At 63.4% G+C, this 23,153-nt stretch overlaps 2 protein-coding genes across 7 annotated transcripts in view; one reads left to right on the plus strand and one right to left on the minus strand.

Moving 5' to 3' along the window:
• LOC105470533 (laminin subunit alpha 5) overlaps positions 1 to 13,406 on the plus strand; it is a 57,963-nt gene extending 44,557 nt beyond the window's left edge. Inside the window, exons 46-80 of the mRNA XM_011722617.3 lie at positions 3 to 103; positions 314 to 494; positions 595 to 744; positions 1,765 to 1,916; positions 1,986 to 2,096; positions 2,851 to 2,962; positions 3,597 to 3,767; positions 3,960 to 4,156; positions 5,078 to 5,194; positions 5,360 to 5,514; positions 5,854 to 5,995; positions 6,104 to 6,206; positions 6,796 to 6,906; positions 7,629 to 7,808; positions 7,896 to 8,044; positions 8,118 to 8,288; positions 8,389 to 8,525; positions 8,774 to 8,927; positions 9,116 to 9,249; positions 9,321 to 9,483; positions 9,561 to 9,683; positions 9,790 to 9,938; positions 10,108 to 10,240; positions 10,324 to 10,467; positions 10,590 to 10,720; positions 10,824 to 10,991; positions 11,068 to 11,203; positions 11,297 to 11,442; positions 11,510 to 11,702; positions 11,772 to 11,936; positions 12,033 to 12,186; positions 12,293 to 12,426; positions 12,523 to 12,616; positions 12,776 to 12,895; positions 13,086 to 13,406. Of these exons, the coding sequence (XP_011720919.2) occupies positions 3 to 103; positions 314 to 494; positions 595 to 744; positions 1,765 to 1,916; positions 1,986 to 2,096; positions 2,851 to 2,962; positions 3,597 to 3,767; positions 3,960 to 4,156; positions 5,078 to 5,194; positions 5,360 to 5,514; positions 5,854 to 5,995; positions 6,104 to 6,206; positions 6,796 to 6,906; positions 7,629 to 7,808; positions 7,896 to 8,044; positions 8,118 to 8,288; positions 8,389 to 8,525; positions 8,774 to 8,927; positions 9,116 to 9,249; positions 9,321 to 9,483; positions 9,561 to 9,683; positions 9,790 to 9,938; positions 10,108 to 10,240; positions 10,324 to 10,467; positions 10,590 to 10,720; positions 10,824 to 10,991; positions 11,068 to 11,203; positions 11,297 to 11,442; positions 11,510 to 11,702; positions 11,772 to 11,936; positions 12,033 to 12,186; positions 12,293 to 12,426; positions 12,523 to 12,616; positions 12,776 to 12,895; positions 13,086 to 13,225 (5,021 nt within the window). The 3' untranslated portion in view covers positions 13,226 to 13,406. The remainder of the gene's footprint in view (positions 1 to 2; positions 104 to 313; positions 495 to 594; positions 745 to 1,764; positions 1,917 to 1,985; positions 2,097 to 2,850; positions 2,963 to 3,596; positions 3,768 to 3,959; positions 4,157 to 5,077; positions 5,195 to 5,359; positions 5,515 to 5,853; positions 5,996 to 6,103; positions 6,207 to 6,795; positions 6,907 to 7,628; positions 7,809 to 7,895; positions 8,045 to 8,117; positions 8,289 to 8,388; positions 8,526 to 8,773; positions 8,928 to 9,115; positions 9,250 to 9,320; positions 9,484 to 9,560; positions 9,684 to 9,789; positions 9,939 to 10,107; positions 10,241 to 10,323; positions 10,468 to 10,589; positions 10,721 to 10,823; positions 10,992 to 11,067; positions 11,204 to 11,296; positions 11,443 to 11,509; positions 11,703 to 11,771; positions 11,937 to 12,032; positions 12,187 to 12,292; positions 12,427 to 12,522; positions 12,617 to 12,775; positions 12,896 to 13,085) is intronic.
• A 268-nt stretch (positions 13,407 to 13,674) lies between these two features.
• LOC105470535 (ADRM1 26S proteasome ubiquitin receptor) lies at positions 13,675 to 20,061 on the minus strand. Of its 6 annotated transcripts, none has more exons than XM_011722621.2 (10): positions 19,829 to 20,061; positions 19,085 to 19,298; positions 18,358 to 18,474; positions 16,324 to 16,447; positions 15,878 to 15,964; positions 15,084 to 15,165; positions 14,702 to 14,934; positions 14,355 to 14,512; positions 14,064 to 14,166; positions 13,675 to 13,880 (listed from the first exon to the last, which is right to left on the minus strand). In XM_011722621.2, the coding sequence occupies exons 2-10, from the start codon at positions 19,295 to 19,297 to the stop codon at positions 13,774 to 13,776; spliced, it is 1,224 nt and encodes a 407-aa protein (XP_011720923.1). In that variant the 5' UTR covers position 19,298; positions 19,829 to 20,061; the 3' UTR covers positions 13,675 to 13,773. The 6 variants fall into 6 exon arrangements, with proteins under 6 accessions (XP_011720923.1, XP_011720920.1, XP_011720922.1 ...); XM_011722618.2 differs by having other exon boundaries at positions 14,702 to 14,955; XM_011722620.3 differs by having other exon boundaries at positions 14,702 to 14,955; positions 19,833 to 20,056.
• Between the last annotated feature and the right edge of the window lie 3,092 nt (positions 20,062 to 23,153).

Raw genomic sequence — 23,153 nt, forward strand, 5'->3', positions numbered from 1 at the left:
AGGGTGCGACTGTGCCCCATGTGGGACAGAGGCCTGCAACCCCCATAGCGGGCAATGCCTGTGCAAGGCGGGTGTGACTGGGCGGCGCTGTGACCGCTGTCAGGTGAGGCTGTGCGGTAAGCAGGGCTGGGTGGGTGGGGCCTGGGGACTGGAGTTGGGGCCTGGGGAGAGGCTGATAGGTGGGGCTGAGGGGCGGTGTTTGATGGGCGGAGCCTCAGGGGGCAGGGCCAGATGGGCAGGACCCCTGGCCTCCTGGTTGGTCTGGGACAGTCTTGAGGGCTGAGCAGGGCAGTGACTACAGCCTGTGCCACAGGAGGGACATTTTGGCTTCGAAGGCTGCGGGGGCTGCCGCCCGTGTGCTTGTGGACCGGCCGCCGAGGGCTCCGAGTGCCACCCCCAGAGCGGACAGTGCCACTGCCGACCAGGGACCATGGGACCCCAGTGCCGCGAGTGTGCCCCTGGCTACTGGGGGCTCCCTGAGCAGGGCTGCAGGCGTGAGTGCTGGCAGGTCACAGGAGGGTGGATGGGGACTTCTGAATGAGGGACGCCCCAAGGTCCCAGGCCGGCCATGCTCACCCAAGCCCCCCACCACAGGCTGCCAGTGCCCTGGGGGCCGCTGTGACCCTCACACGGGCCGCTGCACCTGCCCCCCAGGGCTCAGTGGGGAGCGCTGCGACACCTGCAGCCAGCAGCATCAGGTGCCTGTTCCAGGTGGGCCTGGGGACCACAGCGTCCACTGTGAAGGTGCGTCCTCAACACCCCACTTCCCCACACCTGGGTGGAGTGGGAATCCAAGTCCTACACTGCCTGGTGACCCCTGTGTTAACTTCAACCTCCCAGAGTGGTCCCAGCTGCCTTCCATTTCCCAAGAGACCCATGCCTGTCCAACTCCATGCTGAGGAGCGCTGTGGCTCCAATGCTGGCTGTACCCCTCTACTGTCCTTAGCCTTCCTGTGTGCCCTGGCCCCACCCCATCTGCTGGCCCTGCCTCCCCCACTGACCCCACCCCTCCACTGGCCCTGCCTCACCCTCTGGCCCCGCCCCTCCACTGGCCCCACCTCTTTTACTGGCCCTGCCCCTCCACTGGCTGCACTTCCTCCACTGGCCCTGCCCCCCCACTGGCCCCGCCCCTCCACTGGCCCTGCCCCCTCACTGGCCCCGCCCCTCCACTGGCCCCGCCCCTCCACTGGCCCCCCCTCACTGGCCTCACCTCCATTGGTCCCACCCCTTCACTGGCCACGGCCCCTCCACTGGCCCCACCCCCTCCACTGGCCCCACCGCCTCACCCCCACCCCACTGTATATTCTCCCCATCCTTTTGTGGATTCCTGGTACCCACCCAGTTCCCTGCTGACCTAACTCCTATAATGACCTTTCAGGAAGCCCCATGCTGTTCTTTGACCTCCACTAACCTTGTCATTTTCATCCCAGCCCAGTCGCCTGTGCCAACCCCATGATGACCTCATGACCCCACCCTGACCCATTCCTCCGGCTTCCCCCATGACCCTGGTGCCGGCCCCAACCCCTTGTGCTGGTCCTACCTTCTCCCTGGGTGACCCCATGCCCTTCACCCCTATCAGACTCCTACCTTGACCCCATGACTCTGCCAGAACCCTGGGACCTCCCCACGGGTCCTGTGTCCCTAAGCTGACCTCATGACCCTCTGGCTGAGCCCTCCCCACCCGGATGACCCCAGGGCCCCAGCTGATCATTCTCCCCTGACCTGACCCCATGACACTGACCTGTGAACCCACATTGCCTGCAGTGTGTGACCACTGTGTGGTCCTGCTCCTGGACGACCTGGAACGGGCTGGCACCCTCCTTCCCGCCATCCGCGAGCAACTGCGTGGCATCAATGCCAGCTCTGTGGCCTGGGCCCGTCTGCACAGGCTGAACGCCTCCATCACTGACCTACAGGTACTGAGCGTCCCGGCCTTCCCTCCCCAACCTGGGCCAGTGTATGCCCTCACCTTCCACTCTCCGCAGAGCCAGCTCCGGAGCCCCCTGGGCCCCCGCCACGAGACGGCACAGCAGCTGGAGGTGCTGGAGCAACAAAGCACAAGCCTTGGGCAGGATGCACAGCAGCTGGACAGCCAGGCAGGAGCCCCAAGACCCCCCAGGGCCCTGGGAGGCTTTCCCCTGTGTTTCCCGTGGTTCGCTTGTCCTCATTCAGCAGATGTTACTTCATGCCTTGCACATGTGTCAGTGCAGGGGACAGGAGCTCGAGAATCTTAGGGCTTGACCAGGTCACTGAATTACTATCTAAACTACTTAATACAGTTGTTTACAGTGTATAATATCACTTAAATGTCTTTTTTGTTTTTTTTCTTTTTAGACAGAGTTTCGCTCTTGTTGCCCAGGCTGGAGTGCAATGGCGCAATCTCAGTCCACCATAACCTCTGCCTCCTGGGTTCAAGCGATTCTTCTGCCTCAGCCTCCTGAGTAGCTGGGATTACAGGCATGCACCACCACGCCCGGCTAATTTTGTATTTTAGTACAGATGGGGTTTCTCCATTTTGGTCAGGCTGGTCTCGAACTCCTGACCTCAGGTGATCTGCCCATCTCGGCCTCCCAAAGTGCTGGGGTTACAGACATGAGTCACCGTGGCTGGCCTCAAATGTCTTAATGAGTAACTGTTTCATTAAATTGACAAGAAGTAATAAATGGCAAGTAATAACTCATTATTTTAGGTAAGTAACAAATGATAAATAACAAGTCATCAGACAGAGAATTAAATAGATAAGAAGTCCCTCTTCCCTGGGACCCTCAGCGCCCCCAGACCCCAGGCCCTCCCTTGCCACCCTGACCCTCGCCTACCAGCGGCGTGGGCTAGTGGGTTCTGCCTCCACAGGCCACAGGGACCCGAGAGCAGGCGAGCCGATTGCTGGCCGGCACCGAGGCCACGCTGGGCCGGGCGAAGACGCTGTTGGCGGCTATCCGGGCTGTGGACCGCACCCTGAGCGGTAGGGGCCGGCCCAGCCAGGCTCAGGGCTCAGAGCCAGGAGGGCTGCCTGGGGCAGGGGCGGGGGTGCCTGGCCAAGCTCGGCTTGGAAGAACAGGCAGGGTCTGTCTGCTTAGATGGGAGACGGCGCCTCGAGTGAACAGTAGGGCAGGGTCGGGAGGTCGGCGACACAGCCGTGTGGCCAAACAGGTGGCCCCAGGAGACATCAGACCCCTCGACAGCCTCCCCAGGAAATGTGCTGGTTAGATGTTCACGCTCACAGATGTGCCGTAGTACACACTGAGACACAGGACTGAGGAGAGACTTGGTTCCCTGAGCCTGCCTAACAGGACCTGCTGGCCCAGACTGAGGGTTGGCAGGGGGTGCCATTTCAGAGAGATGACCAGGGGGCAGGGTGGGTCAGGCGGCGAGGGGAAGGACGAGAAGGCCTCGGAAGCCACCTGAGCAGAGTGGTGTCAGGGTGTTGGGGCAGCCGTGGCCTTTGGCCCAGGGGCTCTAGGGGCCACCCAGGTGCACTTAGGTTCTGGGCCGCTGGCCTGCCAAGGGTGGCGGGGCTGGGGTCTTAGGCTTGGAAGCCAGCAGGCAGGTGCACTAGTACGGGTGGCCCCAGGCTCTGACGACCCCCTGCCCCACAGAGCTCATGTCCCAGACCGGCCACCTGGGGCCGGCCAATGCCTCGGCTCTGTCAGGCGAGCAGCTGCGCCGGACGCTGGCCGAGGTGGAGCGGCTGCTCTGGGAGATGCGGGCCCGGGACCTGGGGGCCCCGCGGGCAGCTGCTGAGGCTGAGTTGGCTGCAGCGCAGAGCCGTGAGTGGTGCTGGCCCTGGCAGGCGGGGTGGGGAGAGGCAGGGACCTGGGAGCTCCAAGGGGGAGGTCAGCGTGGAGTGGCATCAGGTGGGTATCACAGGGCAGAGGGGACTGGTGGTCACCAAGTGGAGACCAGGGGTCACAAAGGAGCCTGGCTTCCAGAGTGACCACCCTCACCCTGGTCTCGGCTAGTGCTGGCCCGAGTGCAGGAGCAGCTGAGCAACCTCTGGGAGGAGAACCAGGCATTGGCCACACACACCCGCGACCGGCTGGCCCAGCATGAGGCCAGTCTCATGGACCTTCGAGAGGCCTTGAACCGGGCAGTGGACGTCACGCGGGAGGCCCAGGAGCTCAACAGCCGCAACCAGGAGCGCCTGGAGGAAGCCCTGGTGAGGACCCCGGACTTGCCCTTGCTCCTGCTCCTGTTCCTGCTCCTGTTCCTGCTCCTGCTCCTGCTCCTGCTCCTGCTCCTCTTCCTGTCTCCTCCCTGCCATTCTTCTCCCTTCCCGCTCCTCCCCTTCCCCCTCCCCTTCCCCTCCCCCTCCCCCTCCCCCTCCTTCCATCTCCCCCTCCCTCTTTCCATCTCCCCCTCCCCCTCTTCCCTCTCCCCCTTTCCCCCCTCCTCCCCCCTTCCCTCTCCCCCTTCCCCCCTCCTCCCCCTCTTCCCTCTCCCCCTTTCCCCCTCCCCCTTTCCCCCCTCCTCCCCCTCTTCCCTCTCCCCCTTTCCCCCCTCCTCCCCCTCTTCCCTCTCCCCCTTTCCCCCCTCCTCCGTCTCCCCTCCTCTCCCCTCCCCTCCCCCTCCTCTCCACCTTCTCTCCCCTCCCCCTCCTCTCCCCCTCCTCTCCACTCCCTCCTCCCCCTCCCTATTCTCTCCCTCCTCCCCCTCCCTATTCTCTCCCTCTTCCCTCTCTCCGCTTCCCCCTCCTCCTCCCTCTTCTCCTGTCCTCTCCCTCCCCCATCTCCATCCGCTCATCCTTCCCCTTTTGTTTCCTCCTCCCCCTCGCCCTCCTTGTCCCTCCCCACTCCTGATCCCTCCCCACTCCTGATCCCTCCCCTGGCCTCCCCTATTCTCTTCTCCCCCTTCTCCTCCTTGTCCCTCCCCACCCCCTCCCATCCTTTCCCCCTCTCTTTCCCCTCCCCCCTCCTCCTTCCCTCACACTCACACGTCCTGCCCCTCCCCTCCTCCCCCCTCCTCACCCCCCATACTCACTCTCTTTTCTTCTCCCTTCCCTGCCCCACTGTCCACCCCATCATATCCTTTAATCTTTTTTTACCTTTCATTGTCCCCAACTCCCCTGCATTGCCTTCAGCAAAGGAAGCAGGAGCTGTCCCGGGACAATGCCACCCTGAAGGCCACTCTGCATGCAGCTAGTGACGCCCTGGCCAGCGTCTTCAGATTGCTGCACAGCCTGGACCAGGCCAAGGAGGTGAGTGCAGCCCCTGACCCCTGTCACCACCCCATCCATGGCCAACTCCCTCCCAGGCCCGTGGGCAGCTTTGTGTGCGCACTTGCGTGCAGAGCCCACCCTCAGGGTCGTGGATCAGGTGGCTGTGAGCAGGATGAGGGGCTGCTAAGTCCACTCAACTTCCAGGAGCTGGAGCGCCTCGCCGCCAGCCTGGACGGGGCTCGGACCCCACTGCTGCAGAGGACGCAGGACTTCTCCCCAGCGGGCAGCAAGCTGCGTCTGGTGGAGGCCGCCGAGGCCCACGCACAGCAGCTGGACCAGCTGGCGCTCAACCTGTCCAGGTGCGTGGCCAGGAGAGGAGGGGCCCTGCGCCCACCCTGGGGATGCAGCCTGGGCCTTGGGAGGGCCCAGGGCCTTGGGAACGCTCCTAGGGGCTGAGGCCGTTGTCCTCAAAGAAGCCAGGCCTTCCTCAGCTTCATGGCAAGCTGGGGCCCAGAGTGACAGGAGCAGGCAGGAGCAGTACACCCAGCAGACGACAGGCATGGGCAAAGGCCTGGAGGCAGAACTCGGCGGGCGGGCGTGGGTGCGGCTGACCGTGAGCGCAGGAGGCTGGAGAGCCAGGCCGAGGGTGTCTGCTCGCCCGTGCTTACCTGCTCCTTCGACCTTCCCTTCCACTACAGCATCATCCTGGACATCAACCAGGACCGCCTTACCCAGAGGGCCATCGAGGCCTCCAGCGCTTACAGCCGCATCCTGCAGGCCGTGCAGGCTGCCGAGGATGCCGCTGGCCAGGCCCTGCAGCAGGCAGACCACACGTGGGCGGTGAGGCCCCTACCTTCCTCTCAGCCCCAGCAGGAGCGCCCCCACTGCCTGCACCTCCCGCAGCCCCGGCCCACGCGTCTGAGCCGCGGCCTGTCCTTGCATCCACAGACAGTGGTGCGGCAGGGCCTGGTGGACCGAGCCCGGCAGCTCCTGGCAAACAGCAGTGCACTGGAGGAGGCCGTGCTCCGGGAACAGCGGAGGCTGGGCCTCGGTGAGTGCTGGGCTCCGATGGGGGCCCTTGGGCCCGCTGGGCATCTAAGCTCCCAGGGACCCTCAGCCCCCAGCCACATGCACGCGTGGGGTTGTGGGTCGCCGCAGCGTGGCTCGGGGTGGGAGGGCTTTGGAGGTGGCTCCCCAGCTGCTTGTGTGTCAGCCCCAGGGAGCCCTGCAGGGGAGCCCAGGGAGGAGCAGCCTCCTGCAAGGCACTGGCTGCCACTGAGGCACCAGCTGAGGCACAGGGCAAGATGGTACGTGGCCTCTGCTCTGCTGACTTGAGGGCCACATGTGTGCCAAGCTGCGCAATGAGAACGGTGTGAGCTGCCAGAACCAGAGGGGTGTCTCTTCTGAGCCTCTATTGTTTCATCTGTGCGATGGGGACAGCTGTGCCTGCAGTGGGAACGGAGGCTGCGCTGAGACTCAACACCTCCCCACAGGCCAAGGGACTCCATGTCTGAGTGTCCCTGTCCGTCTGTCTGCCTGTGTGTCAGCCTGGGTCCTCCTGGGGTCAGAAAGGTGGAGGTGGGCTGCACTTGTATATTGGGGGTGAAGCTGCCTGGGAGCTGAAGCTGCCTCCCCCGCAGTGTGGGCTGCCCTCCAGGGTGCCGGGACCCAGCTCCGAGACGTCCGGGCCAAGAAGGACCAACTGGAGGCGCGCATCCAGGCGGCGCAGGCCATGCTTGCCATGGACACAGGTACTCGGAGCCTGGGCGCGGCTCCCGCAGCCGGCCGACCACGAGGCTCAGTGACACTGGCGTTGGCCACACATGGCTGCTGACCGCTCACTGTGCTGTTGAAGAGACCCCCACAGTGGGCAGCTGGGGCCAGACACAGAACGCCTGCCAGGGAGGTGCCAGGGCTGCAGATAGCACACAACAGCCCCAGCCGTCGGGAGGCTGGCAGGCTTGGAAGTGCTTTGGGTAGAAGTGGAGGTGTAGGTGGGAGGCTGTAGGCCTGGGGCGGGGGTATTGGGGCGCACCCTGCAGGAAGAGCGCCCAGGAGGGCACAGTGGTCAGCGTGGCTGGAACCAAGGGGCTGGCAAGACCTTGGGCGGTGAGGACCAGGGCTCCCACCCTGCGAGGCTTGGAGCAGAGGATGATGTGGCCTCACCCGGTTTCTGAGGCTGCTGGCTGTTCCCAGCAAGCCCAGGAGAGATGGTGGGGCCAGGAGGTGGGAGGTGACACAGGGCACATGTCCAGGGACCAGCTATGGCCTGGGAGGCTGGGTGCCTGTCCTGGCATGGAGGGGGCGTCTGGTGGGATGGGTTTGGATTGCACTGCATTTCGGGGTGTCAGGGTCTCACACGATCCGTAGGGGGTTGGATGTCCCTGTTGCTGGCCCGACAAAAGGACTTGGGGACATGAAGCCAGAATGGTCCCTGCTGGCCTCTGCTGAGCCTGCCCTCTGCCCACCACAGACGAGACAAGCAAGAAGATCGCACACGCCAAGGCTGTGGCCGCTGAAGCCCAGGACGTGGCCGCCCGTGTGCATTCGCAGCTGCAGGCCGTGCAGGAGAGCGTGGAGCGGTGGCAGGGCCAGTACGAGGGTCTGCGGGGCCAGGACCTGGGCCAGGCGGTGCTCGACGCAGGCCGCTCAGGTGTGCCCATGGCCCTCGAGGTGCCCCTGAGGGAGGCGGGGCAGGGTGGGGGGTAAAAGTCTCAGGGCCACCACTCCCACTGTGCAGTGTCCAGCCTGGAGAAGACGCTGCCCCAGCTGCTGGCCAAGCTGAGTGTCCTGGAGAACCGTGGGGCGCACAACGCCAGCCTGGTCCTGTCCGCCAGCATCGGCCGTGTGCGGCAGCTTATTGCCCAGGCCCGGGGCGCTGCCAGCAAGGTGGGTGAGAGTCCCAGGGGAAGGTGCACATCAAGGAGGGTGGTGATGAATGCTGATGGACTGTGCCCCGCAGGTCAAGGTGCCCATGAAGTTCAATGGGCGCTCAGGGGTGCAGCTGCGCACCCCACGGGATCTTGCCGACCTTGCTGCCTACACTGCCCTCAAGTTCTACCTGCAGGGCCCAGAGCCTGAGCCTGGGCAGGGTACCGAGGATCACTTTGTGATGTACATGGGCAGCCGCCAGGTACCGGGCTGGCTGGGTGGATGGGGCCCGAGCTCAGCATCTGTTTGGAAATGGGTGGTACCTGGTCCCCGTCCCGACTGTGTGTCTGTCACTGCTGCAGGCCACTGGGGACTACATGGGTGTGTCTCTGCGTGACAAGAAGGTGCACTGGGTGTATCGGCTGGGCGAGGCGGGCCCTGCAGTCCTGAGTATCGACGAGGACATTGGGGAGCAGTTTGCAGCTGTCAGCCTGGAGAGGTGGGAGGCGCTGGAGAGAGTCCGGATGCCTCCAACTGTGGGGCCCATGCCCGTTCGCCATCCCTCACCTCTCCATGCCCACCCGCCACCCCTCACCTCTCCATGCCCACCCGCCACCCCTCGCCTCTCCGTGCCCACCCGCCACCCCTCGCCTCTCCGTGCCCACCCGCCACCCCTCGCCTCTCCGTGCCCACCCGCCACCCCTCGCCTCTCCGTGCTCACTCGCCAACCCTTGCCTCTGCCCTCAGGACTGTCCAGTTTGGCCACATGTCTGTCACAGTGGAGAGACAGATGATCCAGGAAACCAAGGGTGACACGGTGGCCCCTGGGGCAGAGGGGCTGCTCAACCTGCGGCCAGACGACTTTGTCTTCTACGTCGGGGGTTACCCCAGTACCTTCACGGTGAGCCCGCCTGGCTGGGGGCAGCCTGGGAAGGGCTCCACAGCCCCGAGTCTCTTGTGTCCTGGAGAGCCGTGAGTTCTCTTGGTATCTCGCCTCAGTCCGTCCTGCTGTAGTCTGAAGTCCCCTTGGTCCATCCTGGAGGGGAGATGCCTCAGGCCAGGTGCCCTGACCCAGCCTTGTGCCCACAGCCCCCTCCCCTGCTTCGCTTCCCTGGCTACCGGGGCTGCATCGAGATGGACACGCTGAATGAGGAGGTGGTCAGCCTCTACAACTTCGAGAGGACCTTCCAGCTGGACACGGCTGTGGACAGGCCTTGTGCCCGGTGCGTGTGGCCTGCCCTCCCCGTCTCCACCCACCCCACCCTCCGCTGACCCCAGAACTTCTGACCTGCAGCTCCAAGTCGACCGGGGACCCGTGGCTCACAGACGGCTCCTACCTGGATGGCACCGGTTTTGCCCGCATCAGCTTCGATGGTCAGATCAGCACCACCAAGCGCTTTGAACAGGAGCTGCGACTCGTATCCTACAGTGGGGTCCTCTTCTTCCTGAAGCAGCAGGTATGCCAGGCACACCTGTCCCACCGTCCCCACTTGCACTGATCCTGCCCCACATTAACCCTGCCCTGTTTCTGCAGAGCCAGTTCCTGTGCTTGGCTGTGCGAGAAGGCAGCCTCGTGCTGCTGTATGACTTTGGCGCTGGCCTGAGAGAGGCTGTCCCGCTGCAGACCCCACCGCCCCTGACCTCAGCCAGCAAGGCGGTAGGGCCAGGGTGGGGCCGGGGTGGCAGGGAGAGGAGGTGGGACGATGGGGGCGGGGCAGGCCACAGGGACACAGCTGGCCCTGGAGCCCGCACTGGTCCTGCAGATCCAGGTGTTCCTGCTGGGGGGCAGCCGCAAGCGTGTGCTGGTGCGTGTGGAGCGGGCCACGGTGTTCAGCGTGGAGCAGGACAATGTTCTGGAACTGGCCGACGCCTACTACCTGGGGGGCGCGCCGCCCGACCAGCTGCCCCCGAGGTGAGCACTCTGCCGCTGGGGCTCCGAGGCCAGGCTGTCGGGGCGGGAGGCTGGGCTTAGAGGCGACGCCCTGACCCACATCCCTGTGTCCCCATGTCCCCGTGTCCCCGCGTCCCCGCATCCCCGCATCCCCGCATCCCCGCATCCCCGCATCCCCGCATCCCCGCAGCCTGCGACGGCTCTTCCCCATGGGAGGCTCAGTCCGTGGCTGCGTCAAAGGGATCAAGGCCCTGGGCAAGTATGTGGACCTCAAGCGGCTGAACACAACAGGCGTGAGCGCCGGCTGCACCGCTGACCTGCTGGTGAGCAGCCCTTCCCGGGCTGGGGGTGGCATCTGTGGACATGCAGGGGTACCTGCGGGCACTCAGGGACGGCCTCCCCGCAGGTGGGGCGCGCCATGACTTTCCACGGCCACGGCTTCCTTCACCTGGCGCTCTCGAACGTGGCGCCCCTCACTGGCGACGTCTACTCCGGCTTTGGCTTCCACAGTGCCCAGGACAGTGCCCTGCTCTACTACCGGGCATCCCCGGTGAGACCTCACACCCGTGCCCACTCCCCAACCCGCAGCGGCCGTCGGGGCAGTCGGGACTGGGGTGGCTGGAATGAGTCTGGGTCCCCAGACTGGCCAGCTGACCTGGCTGCTGTCCCCAGGATGGGCCGTGCCAGGTGTCCCTGCGGCAGGGCCGCGTGACCCTACAGCTCCTGAGAACTGAAGTGACAGCTGAGGGGGGCTTTGCCGATGGCGCCCCCCATTACGTCGCCTTCTACAGCAATGCCACGGGGTGAGCCTGGCCGCTGGGCCCTCATATGAAGGTCTGGAGGGACACCCGCCTGCACTTGCCCGGACCTCTGTCTCCTCTGAGCCTCCGGCCTCCCGCCCCCCAGGGTCTGGCTCTATGTCGACGACCAGCTCCAGCAGATGAAGCCCCACCGGGGACCACCCCCAGAGCCCCAGCCGCAGCCTGAGGGGCCCCCGAGTCTCCTCCTGGGAGGCCTGCCTGAGCCTGACACCTTCCACTTCAGTGGCTGCATAAGCAACATCTTTGTGCGACGGTGAGCCCGGTGGGCACTGGGGGGCAAGGCCCCAGCTGGCCTTCTGCAGTGCTGACCGCCTGTCCGCCCTGCACAGGCTCCTGGGCCCACAGCGCGTATTCGACCTGCAGCAGAACCTGGGCAGCGTGAACGTGAGCACGGGCTGTGCACCCACTCTGCAAGCCCAGACCCTGGACCTGGGGCCTAGAGGACTGCGGACCGCCACCCGGAAGGTGGGCGCCCCAGGGGTGAGCGGGCAGAGCTGGTGTGGCTGGAAGGGTGGCCCCCGTGCGGGCAGCCCCTGCATTCACCATCCATGCCCCCAGGCTTCCCGCCGCAGTCGTCAGCCCACCCAGGATCCCGCCTGCATGCTGCCCCCATACCTCAGGACCACCCAAGACACCTACCAGTTTGGGGGTTCCCTGTCCAGTCACCTGGAGTTTGTGGGCATCCTGGCCCCACATAGGAACTGGTAAGGCCAGACACAGCTGGGGTGGGCTGAGAGGGGCCGCGCAGGCTGACGCCAGCTCCGCTTCCAGGCCCAGCCTCTCCATGCGCGTCCTCCCGCGAAGCCCCCGAGGCCTCCTGCTCTTCGCTGCGAGCCCGAGGCCCGGCAGCCCCTCCCTGGCACTCTTCCTGAGCAATGGACACTTCATCGCACAGATGGAAGGCCTTGGGACTCGGCTCCGCGCCCAGAGCCGCCAGCGCTCCTGGCCTGGCCACTGGCACAAGGTATGGGCCAAGAAGAAGGAAGGTGGGCAGGGCCTGGCGGCCCTACCCTGACCCGCCTCCTGCCCCCAGGTCTCCGTGCGCTGGGAGAAGAACCGGATCCTGCTGGTGACGGACGGGGCCCGGGCCTGGAGCCAGGAGGGGCCACGCTGGCAGCACCAGGGGGCAGAGCACCCCCAGCCCCACACCCTCTTTGTGGGGGGCCTCCCGGCCAGCAGCCACAGCTCCAAACTTCCGGTGAGAACCATCTTGCCCCGGCCCTCACTCCCCACCCACTGTTCACCCCTGTCAGCTGCCCTGGGCCCTGATCCCTGCCCCGTCTGCTCCCTATAGGTGACCGTCGGGTTCAGCGGCTGTGTGAAGAGACTGAGGCTGCACGGAAGGCCCCTGGGGGCCCCCACACAGATGGCAGGGGTCACACCCTGCATCTCGGGCCCCCTGGAGGCGGGCCTGTTCTTCCCAGGCAGCGGGGGACTTATCACTTTAGGTCTGTGGGTGCTGGCATCCCAGGCCCCAGCAGGGCAGGGCAGCGGGCTCCGGGAGGTTCTGGGGAGGGGCCCCCCTTCCTTCTCTATCACAGCCTCTCCCTGCAGACCTCCCAGGAGCTACACTGCCTGACGTGGGCCTGGAACTGGAGGTGCGGCCCCTGGCAGTCACCGGCCTGATCTTCCACTTGGGCCGGGCCCGGACACCCCCCTATTTGCAGCTGCAGGTGACTGAGAAGCAAGTAAGCCTGGCAGGGGTGGCACACCAGGGCTGGGTTTGCCTCTCCGTTCTGGTGACCTTGGGGGCGCACCCTGACCCTCCCTTCCTACCCCGCCAGGTCCTGCTGTGGGCGGACGATGGAGCAGGGGAGTTCTCCACATCAGTGACCCGCCCCTCAGTGCTGTGTGACGGCCAGTGGCACCGGCTGGCAGGTGAGGCCCCTCCTGTGGCCAGGGCACTCTGCCACTCCCACCCCCACCCTTCTGCAGAGAGGGAGTCAAGCGGGGCTCTGGGTGGGGCAGCTTCTTTCAGGGCTGGAGAGAGGCCTGGCTGGGGACTACCTGGCCTCAGGAGTCCACCTTCTCCCGCAGTGATGAAAGGCGGAAACGTGCTCCGGCTAGAGGTGGACGCACAGAGCAACCACACCGTGGGCCCCTCGCTGGCGGCTGCGGCTGGCGCCCCAGCCCCTCTGCACCTCGGGGGCCTGCCTGGTGAGTGCGGCCTTGATCAAGCGTGGGGAAGCTGCCCCTCAGGACTAGAGGCTGGGTAACCCACCCCCCTCCCACCCTCCTGTGGTGTGGAACAAGACAGAGGCTGGGTGGGGGACATATGTCTGGGAAGGGGCTGTGGGTCCCAAGCTGCCCTCCAACCAGCCTTCTTCCATCTTCCCTGCGCCCCCAGAGCCCACGGCCATGCAGCCCTGGCCCCCCGCCTACCGTGGCTGCATGAGGAGGCTGACAGTGAACCGGGCCCCCGTCACCATGACTCGCTCTGCAGAGGTCCACGGGGCAGTGGGGGCCAGTGGCTGCCCAGCCGCCTAGGGCACTGCCAACCCTGGCCTCTGGTTAGGCCCTTGCAGGTGACTCCTCTCACTGCCCTTTGTGCTCACCTCATAGGTGTTTATTGGGATTCTAGGCTCTATGGGTGACAGATCTTGTTTCTGGAGATGGTTTAAATTATATCTTTTTAAATGAAAGAATAAAATACTGCAAAATGTTTTTATACTTGGCCCTTCCACCTATTTTTAATTGTGAGAGATTTGTAATCACTGGTTCCTCCTTAAAAATTAAAAAGTAACTTCTGTGTAACTGAATGTTGACTTAAATACGGAGTCTCAAGACAGGTCTGGAACTGGCCTGGACAGAGGCACCAGACTTCTGGGGTGACCATTTTCCATCGTTAGGTCAAGTAAGTTTCTCTGGGATCCTACAGCAGCTCCTCACGCTAGCATCTGTCCAGCCAAAACTCCTTTGGGCAAAGAAAGGAGGCGTTGGCGGGTAAAAGAAAAGACTTTATTATCAGTGGGTGGGAGGTGAGGCTGTGCAACGCACTGCAAGCGCCGTCAGTCCCTCGGAGGACGGCGCGTGGCTCAGTCCAGGCTCATGTCCTCCTCTTCGTCCTTCTTGTCCTTTGTGTCGCCCTCTTTCTGCTCGGGCTTGGCGTTGTTCTGCATGGCTTTGGCAAACGCTTCCACATCTAGAACACGTTAAAGACACAAGGTGGCGTCTAACCCTTGCCCAGAACTGGGGATCAAAGCGGTGGGATCAAGGGCAGAAGGGCTGTGACCTTCGCCCCCTCAGCCCCACTTCGCAAATCCAGGGGGACAGGAATGGACCCTGCCTCTGGCCCTGGCCCGGAGGTGCAGGCACAGCCACTTACCGCCCTTGTTGGCGGCCTCCACGGCCTCCGCAGGCAGACCGAACTGGCACATGAGGGGGCCCAGCTGCCCCGAGGCCAAGGCTGCGCTGAACATACCCAGGGCCTGCAAGGAAGAGCCAGGCGAGGGCTGAGCTCCACCCCGGGCCGCGGCCAGAGCCGCACTGCTGAGCTGCCAGCTCTGGGGGTCGGGCACACGAGGCACGGCCACGGTGAAGGTGGGGCAGGGCCTCTTCCTCCCTCCTGCCCACTCCCTGAGCACACAGCGGGGGGCACCCCGGGCCCGGCCTCTACCTGCTGGAACTGGGGCGAGGTCAGGGTGTTCTGGATCTCTTCCGCGGTCTGCGGCAGTGACTCCCCAGATGGCAAGTAGGGAAGCAGGCGCTCCTGGACGTCCGCGTTGGCGAGGATGGGAGCCATGATCTCTGGCGTCAGCACACTGGCCAGGTCCACTGGGACACAAGAACACGGCCATCAGCTCGATGCCAGCTTAAGTGCCCACATGGAGGGTATGTAAGCAGGGGCTCAGCCCATGGCCGCAGCACCCCAGGCACGCACAAGAGGCAGACGCCTTGGAAGGTCAGCTTGCCAGGGACAGCAGGCTCCATGCCCCCCCAGCTCCGGGCGACAGCACACGTTACCTTGCTGGCCACCCGCTGGCCCAGCCGGTACATTCATCGTGGCCAGGATGCTCTGGAGGTCGCTCAGCTGGATGGGCTGGGTCGGGCTGGCTGCTGTGCTGGCTCCGTTCCCGGAACTGGGCGCAGGGCTCGGGCTAGTTGCTGAGGCAGCTGCTGGAGCAGAAGGGGCTGGGGTGGCACGGGTGGAAGAGGTGGTGGATGACGGGGTGACCGCTGCCGACTGGCTCCGGGAGCTGCGAAGACAGAGGGCACCGCTGGAGCGGACACGCCCCCACACAGCAGGGCCTACTCGCAGGGTCCAAGGTGCCAGGCCAGGATTCCCCGCTGTCCCTCCCATAACACCGTGGCGCCCGCATGGCGGGGCTGGAGCCATGGCGCTCACCTGGAGGACGAGCTGCTCCCTGGAGGCCCGCTGCTCCCCAGTAAGCTGGCCAGGCCGGGTCCAGTCAGGGCCCCCAGCCCACCTGCGGGGGCAAGGAAATGCGAGCTCTTATGCCCTCTAGCCCACCAGGAAGAGCCTGCCCCTCCCCAGGCCAGAGGAGCAGGAATTCCCAACACCAAAGCCAGGAGCCACGGGGTGAAGCGGGGCGGGGGGGACCACAGGCCTGGAGGAGCCGCGGGGCGGGGGGGACCACAGGCCTGGAGGGGCCGCGGGGCGGTGGGGACCACAGGCCTGGAGGAGCCGTGGGGCGGGGGGGCGGGCAGACATGTGCAACTGTGTTCTGGAAGCAAGGTCACTTCTGTTCCATCCCATGACACAATTCATGTGCTTAGATTAAAAGCAGATTCAGTCCAGATCCCACCCAAAGGGACAAGTATTTCTGAAGGGCCAAGCACACGGGTCTGTACTCCATGAACTAGCGGCAGGCAGGCGGCCATATGGGGCCAAGGGACCCAGGGCAGGAACCCCAGCTCCCTCCAGTCCCCCAGCCCCGCCGCTCAGCCAGCCATCCTCCTCTGAAGTACCCAGCCGGGGACCTCACCAGGGGCCCAGAAGCCTGCGCTCACCCAGCTCTAGCCACAGGCAAACAAGCGCATTCCCAAAGGGGAACCAGCTTGCGGACACACAGGCTCCCCGACACCACGCAGACAGCTAGCAAAAGTTTAAAGGAAACAGACAGGGCCTCAAAGCATTCCCAGCGGAAGCTGCCTGAGAGCCCGGGAGGCGCATGTTACCCAGTCCTCCAAGGCCGGCTGGTCCGATGAGCTGCATTAGCTGACTGTGGCTCATGTTCCCCAGCAGGCTCTGCAGGCCGCCCTCACCTGGAAAACACTGCAGCTCAGGGGGGCCTGCCCTAGCCAGATCCACGCCAGCCCCACAGCACCGCCCCGGCCAGCCCCACTCCGGCCCCACAGTGCTGCCTGGGCCTCTGCTGAGCACCCCACTCGGCTGCCTCTGAACTCTACAGGCGGCACCACTTGAAGTGAGGCAACGGTGGGCCACAGACCCGTCCTACCCCATGAAGATGGGACTGGGGAGTGACCCAGGGAGCTAACAGGGTGTCTAACTTAGAATCTTCTATTTCCACTTCCAAACAACCTATGCGGAGGGAGCGAGTCATCCACAGTAGACTCTGGCCTCCCAGGAAACCCTGAGCTCATGTGACAGAGCTGACAGTTACCGCCTAGTGCAGAGAGCTCGTGGCCGCTGCTCCCGCTCGCCCCCAGCGCCCCAGGCATTGGGGGGTTGTTCAGATACTCGTTGACTTTCCGGCAGTGCTCCTCATCCTGGTCTGTCTTGGGTTCCTGCAGAGAAAGGACACGTAAGAGCAGGAGCCGGTGCCAGCTCACTCTGAGGGCCACCACAGCCATCCTGAGCTGGCTTACAGGTGAGGGACCTGAGAGGCACAGGCGCGTGTACCTGGCTACACAGTGCTGAGGAGACAGGACTCAGCTCAGCAGGTGAGGGGACGGCAGTGATGCCTGCTGAGCACAATGCTCCGCGCCCTGCCCCAGTCTGCCACAATGCTGGGTGTGCCCTGTCCCCCTCCACCCATTTCACAGATGGGGAGCCTAGGGCTCTGAAGGCACTTGGCTGCTGCCAAGCCAAGTCCTCTCACCCTCTTGCTCTCTGGGGTGTGGTTCTTTTTTTTTTTTTTTTTTTTTTTTGAGACGGAGTCTCGCTCTGCCGCCCAGGCTGGAGTGCAGTGGCCAGATCTCAGCTCACTGCAAGCTCCGCCTCCCGGGTTCACGCCATTCTCCTGCCTCAGCCTCCCGAGTAGTTGGGACTACAGGCGCCCACCACCGCGCCCGGCTAGTTTTTTGTATTTTTTAGTAGAGACGGGGTTTCACCGTGTTAGCCAGGATGGTCTCGATCTCCTGACCTCGTGATCCGCCCGTCTCGGCCTCCCAAAGTGCTGGGATTACAGGCTTGAGCCACCGCGCCCGGCCTGGGGTGTGGTTCTTTATACACCCGTCTCCTTCCTTCAACCAGTGGAAGGCAGCGAACTGGCCCGCTCAGCACACCACAGCCCAGAGCCACGGCAGGCCCTCACAATCGAGCACACGTGTGTGTCCCCACACGTGCACAGACCAGGGTCAGAAGCCATCAACCTGCGAGCACACAGAGCTGGGAGCAGAGCACCCACGCATACCTCCAACAGCTATGGAGGCTGCAGGGCGCCAGGGACACTGGGAGTCCCTGCCCTCAAGACAAAGCGGGGACAGGGACTTAAAAGTCATCAACAGGAAAATCGGGAAAAAAAGGGGAGAGGGTGGTAACAGTTGGACACTACTTCTTGGCAAAACCGTGGAAAAACACGTTCTACACCAGCAGGTGGCAAACTGCTCCCCATCTGTGTTTGCAAATAAAGTTTAATTGGAACTCGGCTATGCCTGTTCATTTCCCAGGCCACGTGCACAGTGCCTGCAGAGGTGAGCGGCAACACGGACCATCTGCCCCCCAGAGGCCTCTCGGACAGGGCCACCCTTGCTCTCGAAAGGGCCAAGGTTGGGGGTGGGGACAGCAGCTCCACCTCTGGCAGAGGGCATGGCATTCTCTCTCCACATTGCAAACGCACGCACACGCTTTCTGACCACAGGCCCGCCACCAGTTTTCACCTCCAGATTATACTGGCTTATGGAAAATAATCTGTGTACCAGGCAATTCTTTGCAACACTGCCTGTAACAGCACAAAAAACAGCAACAAGCTCAATGGTCACTGACAGATGGCAGAATGAGCAATGGCCTCTGGACCCAACGGACGCTCTGCAGCTGTGGGTAAGAGAAACCCCGGGCGCTGATACCCCTGGCCTCCAGGACACACTGCCAGGGAAGGGGCAGGGCTGTGGAGAGGGAGAGGAGAATGCTTCGTTTCTGTGAGCCACACAGGAGCCCCTGCCTCTGCTGCGGGGGCCTCAGTGACCCACAGCAAGGGGCAGAGAGGGCACTGGGCATCGCTGGAACCAGGGTCAGCATGCCTGTCTGGCTGGAAATTCCACACCACAATTGGGTACCCGGAGCCCAGCCTGGAGCCACCGTACTCTGGGAGAGGACCTCGGCCCCAGGGAACACGCACCACAGTCCTGGGGTGGCATCTCAGGCCGTGTGGCCGGTGCCCGCTGGTTTGTAACAGCCAATTGCACCACACTGCAAGCAAGTTCCTAACTGAATCACAGGGCAACAAAAAGGCAAAACCCCAAGAGCTGCCCCGTACCTGCATCCAGAAGAAAAGCCGCTTGGACCCTGCCTTGAACTTCAGCACGTAGACCCTCCCGCTGGGGCACTGCGGCACCCGCTTGAACTCACAGTCGTCAGGGAAGATGATCAAGTCCTGGCAAGCCACAGGAAGAGAGAGTCAGCGGTGCAGATGGCACCACTGTGCCCAGTCTCAGGAGAGCATGCCAGGCCCTGGGTCTAACGGGGTGGGGTGCACAAGAGGCAGCTAAGCCGCCAGATCCCTCGCTGGCAGGGTCTCCCCCAGGTGGAGAAGCCAGGGTCAGAGAGAGCCCATGAAGGGCAAGGCGCGGGGGAGAGAGCAGGGAAATGGGCCTTTCAGATAGCAACAGGGTTTCTGAGACGCGTTGGGAACAACATTCCTAGAGTAGTTAAAAGGTCAACTCTGAACTACTCTCCAATGTAACAAAAAACAACTTAAAGTTTGAAGAACAAAGAAGACTGAGTGAAGCGGCCAGGCAGAGAGCTCCAGGCTCTCCAGGGCCACACCTCCAACCCCAGGCACCTCACACGGAAAGTTCAAGACACACAGTGGCCGAGACGCCCCTGTCATCGCGGAAACCAGGACGACCCATCAGCACGACAGCCGATGACGGCCTCACGAGCGTTCCCCAGATGCGGCCAAGCCCCCACCGCGAACTCCAAAGCGAGGACTCCGAGGGCCCGAGAAGTCGCCTGTCCCGCTGTCGCGGCTCTGGGACACTCACGTCTTCCACGTTCCCGGACGTCCTGTCCTTCCAGCAGAAGTGAATAAGCGAGTCGTCCGTCTGCTGAATGTACACCAGCCCTTTCCGCTTATCCGGGGTCACGGTGGTCCCCTTCAGGGACATCTTTCCCGCCCGAAACTCCACCAGGTACTTGTTGGAGGCGCCCCGAGAGCCTGGCACCAGGCTTGGGAAGAGCGCGCCTGAGGTCGTCATCCTGAAAGCGCGGAGACGACGCTGAGACGCGGCGGTCACGGTCGCCTGCGGTCCGGCAAGCTCCCGCCCCCTGGGGTGTTTGGGAGCAGGGGGCCGGCGCCCAGAGCTGCCTAAGGCCGCGCAGGCCCCGTCCACACTGACACGCCGGGCTGCTTTCCGCGTTTCCCCCGCGCCCGCCGAACGCACCGCTCGCAGTCGGCGCTGGGCCGGGGCAGCCCCGCCGAGCCTAATGGGGCCGGCCCCAGGCGTGACGCCGTCTCCGCGGGGAACCAGCCTCGACGCGCCGCCCCGGCGACCCGCTCCGCGGGGCAGATCCGCCCGAGCTCCCGCCGAGCCCCACGCTCAGGGCCGCAGGCGGAACCGGGGCGGCGCCCGAACCCCAGAGCCCCCACCCGGCCCGGCCCCCGCAGGCCCCGCCCGCCGCGCCGGCCACCTTCTCGTCCTGGCTGACCCCGCCCCATCCCCGGACCAGCAGCCCCTGCCCCCGCCTCCGGTCGCCCCCGGCCGCCCCAGGACCTGCGACCCCCGCACCTGCCTCGCGCCCACACTCGTACGAGAGGCGCCGTCCGGGTTCTTCCTCCTCGGCGCCTGCCGGGCCCCGCCGGAAGCCCGCGTTCGGCCCGCCCCGCCTGCCGCTCTCGCCACCGATTGGGCCCCGGAGGCCCCGAGGCCGGCCCTAATCTGCCACCGATTGGCGAGGGCGACCGTCCATCGCACTCGCTCCTCCCCGGTCCGCCCCCGCGCCGGCGCCTCTTTTCCGGCGGAAGCGCGGGCCGGGAGGCGCGTGGGCCAGAGCGGCCCCTATTGTTGCTGTGTCATAGGGGAGCGGCGGCGGCCCCTAGAGGCGGCGCCAAGGACCGCAGGCGGGTTTCAGAAGCGCGCTGGGGACCTGCTGAGGTCGGGCCAAGCCCACCCCTCGGCGTCGCCAGCCCGGGCGGGAAGAGCTGTCACTCGTGTGACTGTGCCAGGGGATAGGCGGAAGCCGAGGAGTGCGGTCCGGCTCTGGGCGGCAGGCACCAGGGCTACGCACAGAAGTGACCATGGTTCAGCGCTTCGGGCACCCGGGCAGGAGCTGCAGTCCACGCGTCCGGGAGAGCAGGGGTCCGGGAAGGGAGAGCAGGGGTGAGAACCGTGACATGGTCTCAGCTGCATACATCTAGTCCCGCAGGGGTCGGGGAGGGCAGAGGTCAGGGAGGGGTGGGTCCCGGAGGAGAGGGGTCCCGGGAGGGGAGGGGGTCTCCGAGGGGAGGGATTTGGGAGGGGTGAGTCCGGGAGGGGAGAGGTTCCCGGAGGGGAGGGGGCCCGGGAGGGAAGAGGGTCCCGGAGGGAAGGGATCTGGGAGGGGTGAGTCCGGGAGGGGAGGAGTCAGGGAAGGCCTGAGTCCCAGAGGGGTGGGGTCCGGGAGGGCAGGGGTCCCGGAGGGCAGGGGCTTATCCTCTGGGCGCCTGGATGGGAAAGGCCACAGGGTAAAAAGGCTGCAGTCGCCCTCCAGTGTTGTGTAACTTTGAGTCACTTTTGACACAAACTAAAGCGAAGACAACAGAGAGTGCTTGTGGCGCCCCAGCCGGCTGCTGAAGAGGGACACGTTCTTTGGGATTTGCCTACAGCGACGCCAGGCGGGGGCTCTTAGAGGGGTCGGGGGCGGTGGCTCACGCCTGTAATTCCAGCACTTTGGGAGGCCGAGGTGGGCGGATCACTTGAGGCCAAGAGTTCAAGACCAGCCTGGGCAACATGATGAAACCCCGACTCTACTAATACAAAAATTAGCAAGGTGTGCTGGCACATGCCTGTAATTCTAGCTACTCAGGAGGCTGAGGCACGAGAATCGCCTGAACCCGGGAGGTGGAGGTTGCAGTGAGCTGAGATTGTGCCACTGCACTCCAGCCTGGGCAACAAAGGGAGACTCCTCAAAAATAAAAAATAAAATAAATAAATAATAATAGTAATAAAAATAGGTCAGGAGCTTCGTGAGAACCCCGAGGTGCAGTGGCCTCGGCACCCGTTAAGCAGGACTAGATGTCTGCAGCTGAGACCCTGCCAGGGTCCTCGGGTTCTCCTTTGCCCACCGCTCACTTCCTTCTTTCCTTCAGATACTCTGCTCACTTCGGGCGCTCCCCGGGGTCAGCGTGTGCTTGGTGGCTCACGCTCCGAGTGGATGCACAGCTCTCTGAGGTCTTTAGGTGTATGTTTTCATTCACCCTTGTTGGGAGATGCGTTGGTGTTGATGCTGGCAGCTCCAGTCCTTTCATTCTGCAGGGAGCCTACTGCTCAGCCCTCCATTGTCTCAGTGGCAGAGCTTGTGCCAGTTATGTTTAGTTGCCAGCTTTTGACTGTCATAATGCTCCCATTCATGTTGTTTTGGAAAATGTAACTATTTTTTATTTTAAAATGTGTGTTAACAGGTAGTGAGTTTGTTATTTTTATGTAGTTAATTTTAAATGTCCTTTTAATTCCTAGTATGGTAAATGTCAATAAAGCTCACATAAACAAAAGCTCTTGGGGGCCTGTATAATTTTTAAGAATTTAAGCGGTCCAGAGGCTAAAGGGCTTGAGAGGGGCTAACACAAAGCTCTGGGGCCCGCTGGTGATAGGTGCGCCACTGATACTGCAGCCCCGTCCTCGTGCCCTCATGTAAAACAGGGAAAAGGTGGAAATGAGAAAACCCAACCCGGCTTTCCCGGCAAGAGGGTGGCAGGCAAGTGTCACTTATTGACGTCACAGACAGTGAAGCAGCAGCTCCAGGGTCCGCAGGGGCCAAATGTGCAGAGGCCAACGAAGTGGCCAAGAGGGCCCTGGATTTACCATTTCCTCCAGTTCCTGGTGGCCCTGTGGCCTGGGATGGCTCAAAACAAACAAACAACCCCAGAACTCTTTACCTACACTTCAAGTGAAATTCGCACATTCCTATGAGCACGCTGCAGTGAGGAAACAAGCCGCAGCCAGACAGGTGTTGCAGAGGCCACTGTGGGTGCCCGCTGCCAGTGCACGGGCTCTATGCGTGTGTGGGGTGTGGCACCTGGAGCACCCAGCAGCCCAGGACTCCAGCTGTGGCCACGGAGTGGGTGGGGGCACACGCTGCTTTCTGTCAGGAATCTCGGACTTGAAGCACACGCAAGGTTGGAATCTCGGACTTGAAGCACACGCAAGGTTGGAATCTCGGACTTGAAGCACACGCAAGGTTGGAATCTCGGACTTGAAGCACACGCAAGGTTGGAAGGGCCGTGTGACAGGCACAGCTGTCGCTATCTAATTGGTCGCTGATGGCAGTTGGTAGGATGTCTGCAAAATGCCTGCAGCATCTAGAGGAGCAGCCTCACCGGGACACACGCATTCAACTCAACGATTTGGATTAAGAGATCCCCTAAAGGAGATTTCTATTCATCCTGTTTAGCAAAAAAAAAAAAAAAAAAAAAAAACACAAGCCCTGGACTTGCACGATGACTCACACCTGTAATCCCAGCACTTGGGAGGCCAAGGTGAGAGGGTCCCTCGAAGCCCAGGAGTTCAAGACCAGCTTAACCAAGACAGTGAGACCCCGTCTTTACAAAAAGACAAATGAAACAAGAGCCAGGCGTGGCGGTGCACGCCTGTAGTCTCAGCTACTTGGGAGGCTGACGTGAAGGTCGAGGCCGCAGTGAGCCATGATGTGAGCCGTGATGGCACCACTGCACTCCAGCCTGGGTGACAGAGCGAGACCCTGTCCCAAGAAAGCCCCAAACTGTGAAGAAAGCACACCCTGACGCGCTCCACGTGCTGCAGGCTCCTGGGGTGAAAGCCCCAAACTGTGAAGAAAGCACACCCTGACGCTGTCCATGTGCTGTAGGCTCCTCGGGTGAAAGCCTGGGCCGCGCCTCCA

Source organism: Macaca nemestrina, chromosome 15 (assembly GCF_043159975.1).
Source record: "Macaca nemestrina isolate mMacNem1 chromosome 15, mMacNem.hap1, whole genome shotgun sequence".
In the NCBI taxonomy this organism is placed as follows: domain Eukaryota; kingdom Metazoa; phylum Chordata; class Mammalia; order Primates; family Cercopithecidae; genus Macaca; species Macaca nemestrina.